The following is a 14,526-nucleotide window of genomic DNA, read 5'->3' as shown; positions in this document are numbered from 1 at the left end:
TTTTAGTAGAGTTTTATTTTGCAGTGTTTGGAAGAAGGAGAATTGGTACAACCCCAAGAACACCATTCCAACCGTGAAGCATGGGGATGGCTCCATCGTGCTTTGAATGGTTGTTTTCTGCAAAGGGAACAAGGCGAGTGCATTGCGTACCCAGTCTTCAGACCTGGACCTATTAAAACTTTGTTGGATTGAGCTGAAACTCTGTGTTTCCCCAGAAACAACCCCGAATCCTAAGAGATCTGCAGAATATCTGTGTGGAGGAGTAAGCCAAAATTTATGCTGCAGTGTGTGCAAATCTGGTCAAGAAATACAGGAAACATCTGACCTGTCTAATTGGGAACAAAAGTTTCGTTACAAAATTATTTTCTGTTGTATGAAATACTTACTTCATGCAAAAAGAATTAACATTATTTTTATTCTGCCAGGTTCTTTGAAAGCGATAGATTAGTATTTCAGATCATGTAATACTGACTTTCCTCCACTGAGTGGCGCTGTAACAGCGCACTTTTTTGGATCTCGATGGAGAGATCCGATCGCTGTCAGTTTTCCCAGGTGTTCAAACTTTTTTTTTTTTTTTTTTGGTATTTTCTTCGAGGTCCATCAGTCTACAGCTTTCACAACTTTATTTTCAACGATTTTTGCCTGAGAAGTCCATTCTTCTTCCTCCTCACTTGAGGAAGAGGAAACTTCCGCACGTCTTATCTTTTGCGCGTTTTGTGTTGAACCCCTCCACCCCCCCTTCCCTGATGGTCTTTCTTGGGGCGAAATCGGGCTTTTGTGTTTACCTGGAAGCCGCAGGGGCAGGGGTGGATACACCCCGGACCTTGCCTCTCAGCTGCCCCCTCCCTGCTACAGGTCTGCCGCTCTAAATGCCCTAAACTCTGTGAGCTGACGAAGTCGAGCACAGGAAGACTCCGAGGACTCTTTTGATCGGAGCTTTGAAGAAAAGAAGCGAACCACAGGTGTGTCGGATGAAAGGACAGGTAAAAGCTGCTGCAGCGGCAGGGTGATGCAGACGGAATGTACTAACCTCTTGTTACACCTTGCATCCACCCTGCAGCAAAAGAACAATAGGAAACATTTTTGTGCTGAACAAGAGGTGTGATCACGAGGTCACCTGTGTTTCTGACTGTCCACGGGAAGACTTTTAAAGGCGATAGTTGCGCTTGCATCTCATAACCTGGAGTGATAAGCCTAAATGATGGAGTGGCGTGAGCAGTCCTCCGTCAGCAGCGAGGAAGCATACTCGGAGGCGCAAAGATGGATCGAGGTAAGTCAAAGCTACCTGAGAACTGTTGTACCAAGGATATTCTAACACTAGACGCTTTTATGCTCCAATGTATTAGTGATACTATTCTGGAAAGCTCATTTGTTTCAGTAATTCTGCTCAACAAGTCAAAGTAATTTATATTCATTATGATATATTTCATGCATTTACTTTTACTTTTTATTTTTTGACGATTTGGGTTTATAATTAATGGCAGCCACAAAAGTCATTGCACAAGATCGTGTTCTTTAACACAGAAATGACATATTATGACCTAGACATTTCTGAAGAAAACCACTGGTTTAACATGAACTATTTGGCAATGACAGTGAGCCCCAAAAGGTCATGACTGAAGAAGCTGCCTGTTAAGAGTCCTATATCCAAACATGCTAATGGAAAATGCAGTGGAAGAAAAAAGTGTGGTTAAAAAAAAGGTGCAGCTATGGAGTCAGGGCTTCAAGAGAACTTTGGGATACAACTGTTGCATTTGTTGTGTTAAGCCACTCTGGAGTCAGAGACAATAGCAGACGTGTCTTACCCTGGCTGGGGAGTAAAAGGACTGGACTGTTGGTCGACGGTCTTTCTCTCTCAGATGAAAGTAAAGTATGCATTTCAAGTGGAAATCAAGGTTCTAAAGTGTGGAGGAGGAAGAGTGGAGAGGCACCATACCCAAGTTGCATGAGGTTCACTTTTAGTGACGGTTTGGGCAACCAGGCAATCTCTGTGTGTTGGTCCACTGCTTCCCTCTGCTGACAAGCTTTATGGCGATGATGAAACTTGTCATTGCCGTAAAGCGATGGCACTTTTCACCGGCCCAGCTTCCAAAACGACCAATAGTTCCTGTAATGACAATGATCACAGCTCCTGATTGGCCAACAAATTCCCCTGACCTAAATCCCATAGAAAATCTTCAGGGTATTAGATAATAAGTGACACCGGACCCAACAATGTAGACAGCTTGACAGCTGCTGTTAAAGCAGCCAGTAGCATTGCAGCGTGCATTTTCACCTAACCTTGGGTTCACATTTAGCCAGAGGCACGCATATGATGGAAACTGGCTTCTTGTAAAAAGTGTTTCAGTGTCTTTTGGTGAGATTTAATGTTAAAAATACGGAAATCTGAACATATCTACAGGTTCATGCCATTCCTTCTCAACTGGTGTACAATTTAACCAGTGAGATCAGCCTTGTTTCTGGAAAACAAAAATAGTTTCTCAGTAAACGGATGTCTTATCTTCTTAGAGAAAAGGTTACATTGTGTTGAACTCATTCATCGTTGCAGGACTGTTGTCTGCTTTTTATTTCTTTAGATCTTGTCAAAACCTGCTCCTCTGTTTTTAAGCTCCTGGGGCTTCAGGGCTCCGGTTTCAAGCAGAAAAAGATACAGAAGCATTAAGAAAAAGTGCAGCTTGTCCCAGTCGCCAAGATGTTAACAAATAATTTGACATATTCTTGGTTCGTTTTGATCTCACACCTTTTTCATGTGAGAAATACTGATGGAAAAGTTCTTAAAGCAGTTGCACATCTTGGCAGGCAAATTGTTTAGGATCAATTCAAGAAATCAGCAACTGAAATAAGGAACAGCTAAGGTTTAGTATTTTTCATATTAGTTGATTAGTTGAACTGTTTGATCCAGCAAAACCTACTGTCCAATTTTTTTTTAGCTAACGTGCTTCTCTTAGCTTGTCAAGTGTATTTTTGAAGTGGTGTTCCCTTTGTAAGAGCCATGACTGTAGATGTTTATTGCAACTGCTAACATTTTGTGAAACAGACAGAATGTGCTATAGGGCAGCTGAGCAGCAGTGTGTAGTAGGTGGATTTTTTTCCTTATGATTAGGAAAATGTCCATTCATTCCAACACTTTCTTTGGGTGAAAATGGTGTTTAAACCATACAAATAGTAGGATAAAACATTTTTTTATTGTTTAAATCCTTGGAATACATTAATAGGCGAAACATATTTGCCATTTCATTCAGTGAATACAATTTGACATATACCCTCTAAAATGCTAACAAATCTAAAATGCCACATTACGTAAAGTTTCCACCCAAACTCTCGCCATACTCTTTCTTCGGATCTAATTAGGGAGTCATCCCCCCCCCCATCATTTTGCGAATTCTCCTCCCAGCATGGCGGCACCGACACGAAGCTGCTGCATGACTGTAACTAAACAAATATTGTTCTAATTTCATGAAGGGGTGAATCTGAATGCTTTCAATGTGACATCAGCATCTCTCCCATTCACACACTGGCCCATTGTTGTGGCTCTGCCGGTGGGATCGGGGTGGGGGCCGCAGCGCTCAGCTGAAGGCTGCAGTACAAGAAGGTGAAGGTAAAGGCCATGGAGCTGCTGGATGAAAAGAATGTGAGAGAGGGCTGGCACAGTGGAAATAAAAGAGCAACAACAACAAACCGTACTCTGGCACTAGAGGAGTTGTCCCCCCCCCCTCCCCGAAGAGAAAGTTTTTGTTGCTATTGGATTGTGCCTCTGAATGATTAACAAGCTGCTTGGCTTCACAGAGCTTTAAACCGAGGCATGTGTGCACTGCGAGGTTGGTGGTGGCGTTAAAAAAATGAGACTAAACGGTCCGGAGCCCGTCACATGGACACATTCCAGGATTTGCTGCCATGGCTGTGAACGTGGCCCCCTCTGAGGCAGTCGGCTGTCAGCGCAGGGCACGGGATCCTTCGACCACAGGGCCTGTTGGAATAATGGAAGCTCTTGTTAATTGAATAGAAAACCCTTCGAGTGTAACTGTTATGACGACCCCGAACAAGTGGTGGTGTTTGAGCAACTTATGGGTCCGAAGAGCAAGCATAAGGCTGCTTGTAATGACAATTAGTGATAATAATGGTTTCCTTTCATTGAGATAGGTGTTCTCTACCTCTGTTTGTTGTTTATTTTTCAGGGATTTTTTTTTTTTTTGTAAATATAAGCACTAAGATTACCAAACTCCATTTTATGTTATACTTTGACCTGCTCATACCAATTTTAGCTTACTTAAATTTCTCTTTAAGAGCTGTAATTATTAGCATCCAAGCCTTCTAGTAGTGAGAGGTTGTTACTTGTTTACATAAGAAGAGGCAACAACAAGCTGTGAGAATGAGAAATTATACTTGTAAAATAGAAAATTAATATTTTTCAAACCCAAGTAAAATATTTATGAAGTTGTCTTTATGTTTAAACTGGAGTTAGCATCTTATATTAGCTATTAGCAGGGCTAGCACAGCTAGCCTTACATAATCAACAGTCCCCATGTGTATTCTCTAGAATATATATTACTTTAACTCTTGAGACATCCTGGACAGACAGAGCTCAAAAGGATTAAATAAAGCAGTTTGCTGTACCCCTTTATCAGCTTTCCTGCCAGCATCTGAACGTCTTGCTCTCTCACACTCTATTGGAACCTGAATCGCAGACACAATTTGTCTTGTTTTTGAAAATAAGATTTTTTTTTCAACAGCTTCTTAAATCTGCATCCTTTTAAGGTATTGTATCACTCCACTGATACTAAAACTAACCTTTGAGTCTGATTCATTCTGCATTATAGTGAAAGGTGCTGCCGACAGCACGACCTGCTAGCTGATAAGGCACACTTCTCTGATCATTAGAGAAGATTAGATTTGTCTCTTTTTTGTGCAGGAGCACAATTCAAAACATTGAAAATGCAAAACACACAGTCTGGCATGTGGGTTTTATCAGTTTGTCAGGTTACAATCAGATTGTTCACTACGCTGATAAGAGTACTTTTCATTCAGTTTCTACATTTAGCAGTGACTTATTCTAATACTTAGTACAATATTAATATTAATAGGTTTTTAGATATAAGCAGCCCAAGTTTTAATACGTAACAAGCTTTATGGAAAAAAAAAATTAGAAAAAAAAACACACTGAGTACTGCAAGATCTTTAAAAAAATTGGAAACTTTTTTTTATGAATTCTAGAAAACCTTTATGCATGTTTAATAGACAATGTTGTGGAGCAGAACTGTTCTATTACAGGACCAAACCCTACGTTCTCATAAGTGTCATTAGAAAGGATTTTATACCTTGACATTTTAAAATGTATCTGTAAAGTCTGAAATTGCTTAGAAAAAAAAAAGCCAATGTCAAAAGAAATACTTCACAGATGAAGGAAAAATTGATTTCCCTCCGTCAGTGGATCCATCTATTGTCTTCTTTTGTTCCCAGTGGATGGGAGTTGAGCTGGCTGAGAAACGATATCTGATTTCCCATCTAAGGTAATGATCAAAACATTCCATGAGAAACAATGACAGCATAGAGTGGGCCCGTATAGCAATACATTACTATTAAAATAAACTCAAGTCAAAGAATATTAACCCAAAAGACAGTAGATAGTATTTGCAAAGTTGACTAAAAATCTCATGGCACACAAATCCCTTTGCAGCTGTAAGAAACAGCAGATCTTAAGGCAGGGTTTTAGTTTGTTTTACTCTCAAAAATGCTTTTATTCATCAAGAACAAAGTAGGTTTTCAAGAGCAATACAAGCTGGTGGATCTAGAATTCTGAGTTGTATAAATCTGAATGAAATTAAAGTTTCCTTCCTGTCCATATTATACAGGAAACGAGAGACCTACCCAAGCACCAGCGTTCTGCTTCTTAATGTTACAAGGACTTATTTTTATTGGCTGCTATTCCTAGATTTGGGAAAACAAAGGTAATACCAGATTTAACGGCGTCCCGCTCGAGTCTTTCTGTCACTACCCACAAAAACTGATTGGAAAGGAAATTTACAGCTCTTCTGAAGCAATGTTTCCTGGACATTTTCCCCGAATAACTCACAAAATATGTTTTGAATGGCTCTGTTTTTGGAACAGAGTACTATCAATCAAAACATTAAGATCGCCAAGTTGATCCGTCTCGGTGGACTTTTTTTTTTTCTTACTCTGTTTGAGGGAATGAAATTATTAATAACTTGGAGAGGAAACAACTCTTGCTCTCTGGAGCTGATGTTGCTTCATTGTTTACCACCATAGAAACGTTGAATCTAGACTGACCATTTATCACCCTGAATGATCCCTTTTTGACAGTTTTGACATGAAGTAATTAGGAATAGCATTCAGAATCATCAACGTGAAAACAGGCCCTTGCACAGGCAGCCAATCGCTTTGGTGTAGAAACAGTTGTAGCTACATTGTACCAGCGGTGACATTAATGGATTTCACAGCTGAAATTTTGTTTTCAATTCAAACCCCGAAGCGTGTGGAAAAATGTTCCCTCTGTTGACCCGTACTTTATGCTCGAGACACAAAGAATGTCAGGAACAATTAGTGGTTGAGTGCTACATCAGTAACCAGATTGGCCTTGGTGTCCTGTATGAATAAACATGGACTCCTCAGACTGTTCATGAACTATCTGGGCTCCCCCCGTTTGGTTTGTTCCTGTAATAATTACTGTTCCTTGCAGAAGTGTTCATATCCCTTGAACTTTTTTTCCCGCGTTGTCCTGTTACAACAACGAACTTTGTGTCAATCTATTATGTAAAATCCTTACAATCACAACAAAAAATAGCTTATCGTTGTAAAGTGGATGGAAAAGAAGGCATTGTTTTCAAAATCCCTTAAAAAGCGAGACTCAACCTTTTCCCTGCATTTACGACTACAAGTCTTTCGGGGTGCGTGTATACCAACGTTGCCTATCTATTGAAGCAGGTTTTGGCCATAAATAATAAAGCAAAATAGCTCTAGCTCAGTCACATCATGATAGAAAGTTGACAGAGACTGACTGAGCCATTCCAACACATGGATAAGTTTCTGGTCGCTGACCTGGAACGTTTAGATGCAACTGGTCCAAAGTAGTTGAATGAAGTGGGTGAATTACTCACTCAGTCTGTATTCAAGACATTCAAGACATTCCTGCTTATGCCTAATTATTCGATTCAAGTATTTTGAGCAGATCATCCTCTCAAAACCCATGAGGACTGGAGTTTCGGACCCCCTAATTAAAAGAATCCAACTTCGGTCTCACCAGAGAGACACATGCCTTCTTCCATCTAGTCACTGTTCCCCATAAATGGTTTGTGTCACAATTCAAACTGAATTTCTCTAGGCTTTTTTCCAGCACATAACCAATTGTTTTCCTGTTGAGAAATTTGGCCACCTGAGCAACGGTGGGTTTCTTTTACAGTTCCCCCAAAGCTACTATGCGTTTCTTGACAAAGGACGGACAGAGGGAAGGATTTTACTTTTCCCCTTCACTACTGCGTAATACTTGGTGTTGGTCTGGCACATTAAAACCAAATAAAATGCATTAAAGTTGGTTATTTGGAACATAATGAAATGTGCGAAAAGACGCAGGCATATAAAAACTTTTGCGAGGCACAATTGTTTTGCTCGGGCCTCTGTCTTTACCCATGGCGAACCGGATCCATATTTCTGGAGCTCCTGTGTTTAGTTCTCTGATAAAACCAGAGCGCCCGTCTGCCGTTCCACATCAGACCTGTTGATCTTGATGGTTGATAATATCTCTAATAATAGTGGAGCACACTGGCATTCTGTTACAGCACATCCAGCCTGGTGCCAGGGTGGTTCCCACACCTCATACCCTAATTGTCCTCTTTCAGTCAGATTAGCCGATGTCACTTTTGATTAGAAAATGTGAGGGGAGAGCAACATCAAAGAAACACGCTGTGGAAAGAGGATGAAAGATGTTATCGTTCACACTGAGCTGTTTCCTTCTCTATTGTTTATTTGCATGCAAGTGGATCCCAGTAACTTGCCAGCGCATCTGTGGAACAGCAGGGGTCAGGATTTCGTATGCTAAATGCACAGCCTGGCTGACTGCTGCCAGTTGCATAAGGTTGTTTTCACTCCTTATAAAATAATGGCAGCTCTCCCTGCTTCTCTCATCTTCCTGTTTGTCTTTTTTTTGTCCTGGGGAATTAGTTTGGATACTAATTTTGTGAATGGAAAAGAAAGAAGCAGACTGAGCTGAAATATTTCTTACCACGTAGCTCGATTCCGTCTTGCAAACGATACAGAAGTAGGCAGTGGAAATGTGTGAGAACTTTATTCTTGTTCATGTATCTTGGCATGGTCTAATTCTCTTGGAATGATAAGCATTCGAGGCCACGGCCATCTCTGGTTACCCAGGGTGTGTTCTGAGGTGTAGCGCAAATTGTTTGAAAGTAATAATAGTCATGTTTAATCGCCTTTAACTGTTTCGCTTTTTCCTGTCTTGTCCATAATTATGTCCTGCACTTAACTTTGCAAGAGTTTGTTTCAAGCTTGCCTTAAAATATGGGCGTAATCCTTGATTGTAAATGCCGACAAGCCTGCTTATTTTTACAGTGTAATATAGAAGACCTCTTAAGAATATGCTTGAAACCTACTTTTTTTTTTTTTGGCTCAGATTAAGGACATTTATTTCCTGATTTAAGTACATGGACTGTTGTTGCATTTTGCTTTGATCCTTTTTGAGCTTTCTTGCAGCACTTTGTTTTTAACACCTGGCAATTCTAGTTTAAAACAAAGAGAAATCATAAATCAAAACCTTTCTATTTCCAATTGACCGATAGGACGAAAGGTGTCACACCTGTGCGACACCCTGGACTCACCAAGCGAGGTAATCACAGGCCCACATCAGGTGGGAAAGTCTTTGCAGGTAAATGGAGGCATGAAGTGAACACATATAGTTTCTTCGACTAAGCAGTCACAGACTAAGAAATTATCTGTTAGAAGAAGAGCAAGAAGTTCTTCAATTCAAATCAGAAGCATCAGATCAGCCTGAGTTCCTCTGTCAGTGTTGTTTTAGAAAAGAACGAAAGCCTTCTTACCCTACCCCACACTTTATTTTCGCAACTTCACAGCATTGTGGGACACCGCCGAATCCACTTGCCTTCCCTGGCTGTATGTGTATTTTTTGCAATAACATGAACATCACAGGAAGCGTGGAAGATTGAATTTAGCTGTTAAACACATGTCAAGCCACATTATAAGCATGGAGGAGTCAACAAGCAGCCAGAAGCTGCTTTTTAGAATGAGACGGCGCTGAACTCTGTCCGTCAATCCGTCTGTCTGTCGTGGTGCACAGGACACTAATTAAAGACATTTTAACACTTACTCTTCTACGAAAGGAAATATTGTGAAAATTGTTACCAAAAAAGATTGAATGTTGGTCCATATTTTTTCTGTGAATTAAAATTCCACCACTTCAAATGAGTGATATGAAACTTTAATGTTTCGATTAGCGGTGCGTCAGTTGGAGTTTTCTGGTCAATCAATGATCTTTAAAAAAAACCTTACCTGGTGATTCCAATTTTGGACGATATCGATTTTTTCCCCCAGATTTTTAACCACAAACGTGTCGATATGACCTGATGTTTGTCAGAGTAAGTCAGGAGGGAGAGTGGCTGATTTTCAGAACTTTGCAGGTACATAAGACAGATTTGATTTGTAAGTATTGGCCGATCCCAGATCTTCCAAAATTAAGTAAATCTGGTCCAATTTATCGATACACCCTACTTTTGAACGTTCACAACATATTTATGGACGTTATTTATGTAGATATGAATACTATCACTTTTTATTTATCAATTTATCCACAAATTCAAACATTGTTTGAGTAGCACAGTGTTGTATTGAAAATATTGAGCAGGACTGCTGAGTAAATACAGTTTTTTTGCCTCTTTGTATTTAAGAGATCCAGATTTAGACTTTATTAGACCAGGAAGCATTCCAACAAAACACTGCAGGAATCAGGGAGTGGCTAAAAATCATGCACTTTGTTGCAAAACATAGAAAAAAATAATTGGGCTTTTTTTTCACATAAAAATGCTGCATGAGAGTTGCACAGGAAATGTAGTAAATGCACGAATCGCTGTAGAAGTCCTGCACGATTGCTTCAGTCGCTCCACTGCATGTGTGCTTGTGTTTAAGGCTGCACGTCAGGGTGTGCATGCATGCAGGCATGCATGCAGTGTCCGTGTTTGCTTACATAATGGTTCCTGGTGTTTCTGCTGCGGCGGTTTGAGATCATGGGAAAAGCATGAGGCTGTAACACAGCCGCTGTGTTCCTTCAGTGTTCCAGCCTTGTGGCTTCTGCAGACTGACTCCAGTACAGCTTTAACACAGCCCGCACATTTCCCAGCAGCTTCCAGCAAGTGAGAAGAAATCACCCACTTGGGAGCCCCCTACCCCCAACCCCCTGAGGAATACCTGGAGGACCTTACTTAACGTTGGCCCTCAGAGACAGTGTAGGAACTCAGAAGGAAATACCTCTGACTTCCTCTGCTACTGTTCTCAACATCCTACCTTTATTCTCCAACGCTCCCCACCCCTCATCACACTCTGCCCCCCACCCCAGGCCCCCACCTCCTCCTCCTCCTCTCCTTACCCAACCCTTGCTGACTGTTTTTGCACACTGTTCTTGTATTCTTGCTTCTTTTGTTTTTGTTTGTTTCTCTCCCCCCAGGCAGCAACCAAGAAAAAATTTGGGAACGGCGACTTCCGATCAGCCCTGGAGAATGGAGTTCTGCTGTGTGAGTAAGTACTCCTCTTTTCCCAGGCACCTCTATTAGGCCACTCATTCATAAGGAATCCCTCCGCTCTCCTCCACGTCTGCTCTCTTCCAACGTAAGTGCCGCTGATATTTCCCAGGCAGACCCCCTGCCAGGCCACTGTTTGTTTGTTAGCTTGCATAAACGGAGCCAGGGTTGTCCGGACGGAACAATGGAGGCAGTTATTTGTAGGTTATTTGATGCTATCATGATCAGACTTTCTCTCATGCCTAGGAGAGCAATGTCTTTCCAGTTGTGTTGCCTGTTGGACAGATGTTATGGATCTGTGGATTGGGCTGCGTGCCGTCCTCGCTGTAATGAGAAGCTGTGCAGTGGATGAAAACGTTTCAGTTTTGACCACAGGAAGGTTTCAAAGCATGCTGCTTTCTAATTTCCCCGAATGGATACGGGACGAGCCAACAAGTCAGTTTTAGGAGCCCATGTCTTTGTGACATTTGCTTTTTTTGCATTAACTCAATAACTCTTCTCAGTCAGGACATTTGTAAGGCAGAGCACAAGGAAGCAGCATGCATATGTGCAAATTGCTTAACGGACACTGCAATGGGATTTGCACATATCAGCATGAGGTTGATAATTAGCAGCAGCCCCTGCAGACTCGTCCAAACCTTTATCGGCAGCCGCTCGAAGGAGAAGAAGAACCGCCTCGCTCTGCTGATTGGGGCCTGACTGACGAACAACGCTGTCTGCAGTTTTATTTTTTTGCGTTTCTTTTTCTTTTCAGTCATCAAGCTGTCTGTGTTTTCTCATCACGAGGAAGAGGAAGGCAGATTAAATCACCTTCACCTACAAACACAACCCTCCTGCTCCCATTGTGTTGCAGATATCCCAGTTTCTTGCTCGCAAAGGAATGTCCAGTGTTGCTCTCACACATGATTATATCCTACTCAGCCTTAAGTATGTGTGTCTTATCTCATGAAAATCCATTGTTTCGCTGTTAAATGACCAGCATGAACCCAAGTGCGACCCCCCACCCCCCAATCCCAACACCACACTCTTTCTTTAAGTCTATTGTCAGCCTATCCCATCCGCCTACAGCCAGAAAATCGCTTAATCTTATATGGAGTTCAGTTTCTTTAAAACAATGGCTTCTTTAGTTGCATGTTTTCAAAAATATTCCCACAACTTACTTTTTAAGTTCATTTCTGCAGTTGTTCCATCATAACTAGTCGTTGTGGAAGCTGTGCAAAACTATTTACCGTGCAATGACTATGATTAGCATTTTTTTGGAAAAAATAATATATATTTTGACTTGGACCATTTTAATAGAAGACTTGAGAGCTAACATTTGTCATGAATTAAAGTAAATTGGTACCTGGCTAAACATGTAGATTAGACAAACATAGACATATGCCTTTTTTCAACTACGTTCTTTGTGCTTTACGGTTCCAACTGCTGTGTTATCCTGAAGACATCGCCTGATTGATTTATCTCCAAAGTAAACACTGATACTCGATTGCTCTAATTGAATTAATATAAACTAAGTGCTATGGTTACACTTGGTTAAAATAAGATAATGTACAAAAATGTTTCAACTATCAGGAGTAGTCGCAGGTAAAACGGTTCAGAAAGAGAGTCAGCTCCCTCCTTTTGGTCTTTGGTGACGGTTGTCAACTAGAAGAAATGGGTTTTCACATTCTGGAAACTCATCCCAAGTGAATGACTTCCGAGGAATGTTGCTGTATTCTCTTCAGCCTTCTTATTATCTGCTCTCTCTTGGACTCTCACATGAATCACGGACATGTCCCAAAATGTTGTGGAAAATACCAATCCTTTTGAATAGCTCCTGGTCTCTGGTGTTTCTTTGGCCTCATTACTAAACACCTCATTGTTAGCAAAAATAGTTAACTCTGAGTCCTGGATGTGCTTATACGCAGTGGGTTCATTTGTCAGAAAACAATCAGACTCACAGGTTTCTGATCAGGAAGTCACTTCTTGATCTTCATGGAGCATCAAACTAATTGTTGTCCTATTTCAATTAACAGCTAATTTCTCAGTGCATATCTCATAAATATCTTAACTGGATAATGTGTAAAGGCTGAGGTATGTTTGAGTTTCCCCCCCTTGATCTGTTAGATGTGCAACTCGATCTCATATGTGTGGAAGATGGATAATAACTGAAGTAAATTGTGCTGGAAACATAGTACAGATAAGACTGTGAAATATATTATCTGTGCTCAGATTCTGTAATTGTGAAAAACAATTTATGCTGCAGAGTAAAAAAACCTTCTTAAACAGCCTTACTACAAAGTTTGTCACTGCAGGCAGTTGTTTTTATTTGATATCTTTTTGTTATATTGACTCTTACTCAATAACTTTCCTTCAAAGTGGTTTTGAACGGCACCACGAGTCCATTATCCTCTACCTAAAACCGTAGCAGTTTTCCGAGTTTAAATGTGGTTATTCAGGTTTGTTTTGAGGTTACTTCTGCAGTGGAGGGCATGTTTTTGGAAGCACAAGGGCTCATTTTTGTTTACACCATGGCGCGGCACCGGTGATTTACTAAACTGAAGCCAGGTGGCCACCATTAAACCAGGTCGTAAACACACAACACCACCAGGACTGTGCATCAAGTCCTGCTCATTCCTGCGTAGCTGGGGCAGCTTCGACAATGAGCGGGTGCTTTCACTTACCTTTTAATTTCCCCTGATGTTCTGTGTCTCTTTCCTCTGCTTACAGTCTGATAAACAAGATCAAGCCTGGCACCATCAAAAGGGTCAACAGGCTCCCTACACCTATTGCTGGACTGGTAAGTCTTCTTCTGTTCTTGTTTAGTCTTGGACTGTGTTTTCAAATTATGCCAATATAGCCATCAGTGAAAGCGTTTCTAAGCTTTACACCACATCATTTTCTCACGTTTTTCCTCACGTTTGACGCTGCTGATGTTCGGCGCTGTGAGTTAAAGCAAAGGGAATAATGATGTTTGACAGGTCAAGGTAATTATATATGTGCTTCCTCATACTTGCCCAGTAAGTTTGGTGAATGAGGAGCTGCTTCAAAGGATGCAAATCGCTTACTTAACAATTATGTTACAATAATGTCAGACAGTCATTGTAAAGTGGGATTAAAAAAAGGAAATAGCCAGGTTCTGATTCATTCTGAAAATAGGTAATGATGAGTCTTCTTTATTTTGGCAACATCCAGACTCTTTAATGACAGGCAGAGATTAAAAGATGAAAAGGATAAGACCAAAAAAGCAACAATAGTCCTGGCTGGTATTCCACTTCTGGTTGGACAAAACATTTCCAAAACATTTGGGTTAGAATTAATTTCCTCTGGCAGAAATAAACAACTGCATCTATCCAAAGTCTAGATTTTGGTTGTTGCAGCCGTAATGAACAACTGAAATGCTGACTTTGCAGCTTCTTCCTTTAGTAACAGCCTCCACACAGAAGAGGGTGGAAGTGCAACACAGATTGATTACTACAATCTGATTACTCCCAGTGCATGCACTGATCAGAATCAAATTTTTGAGTTTCCAACAGGTTGGCCAATTTTCAGGACTTGGTCGGGCCTGTGGGTTCGACTACATCTTTTTTTTATTCACCACAGCTTCATTGAACAAGGCACTAAATCCCAAATTGAACTACATGCTGCAAAAATAATGTATGAATGCGTGTGCATTTGTGAGTGTGGATAGCTGCATGTCACTCCAGTGTATAGGTGTTTTAATTGGTCAGCACAGATTCAAAAGTACTATAGCTTAGTTTGTTTACCATTTAAT

General features: G+C 40.8%; 1 protein-coding gene across 10 annotated transcripts in view; it reads left to right on the top strand.

Moving 5' to 3' along the window:
- The first annotated feature begins 475 nt into the window (after window positions 1-475).
- Window positions 476-14,526, top strand: part of LOC106927836 (LIM domain only protein 7) — a 59,688-nt gene continuing 45,637 nt past the window's right edge. For 3 of the 10 annotated variants that reach the window (XM_088010337.1, XM_088010332.1, XM_015003741.2), the window contains exons 1-3: window positions 491-1,270; window positions 10,700-10,770; window positions 13,482-13,551. In XM_088010337.1, coding sequence (XP_087866463.1) covers window positions 1,199-1,270; window positions 10,700-10,770; window positions 13,482-13,551 — 213 coding nt within the window. In that variant the 5' untranslated portion in view covers window positions 491-1,198. Of the gene's footprint in view, window positions 1,271-10,699; window positions 10,771-13,481; window positions 13,552-14,526 lie in introns of all 10 variants that reach the window. The other 7 variants (XM_088010330.1, XM_015003749.2, XM_088010322.1 and 4 more) reach the window with 6 other exon arrangements.

The sequence above is a fragment of the Poecilia mexicana genome, unplaced genomic scaffold, assembly GCF_051168715.1.
Source record: "Poecilia mexicana isolate PSO_F unplaced genomic scaffold, ASM5116871v1 scaffold_2, whole genome shotgun sequence".
Lineage (NCBI taxonomy): Eukaryota > Metazoa > Chordata > Actinopteri > Cyprinodontiformes > Poeciliidae > Poecilia > Poecilia mexicana.
This window is presented reverse-complemented; position numbering and strand designations above follow the sequence as displayed.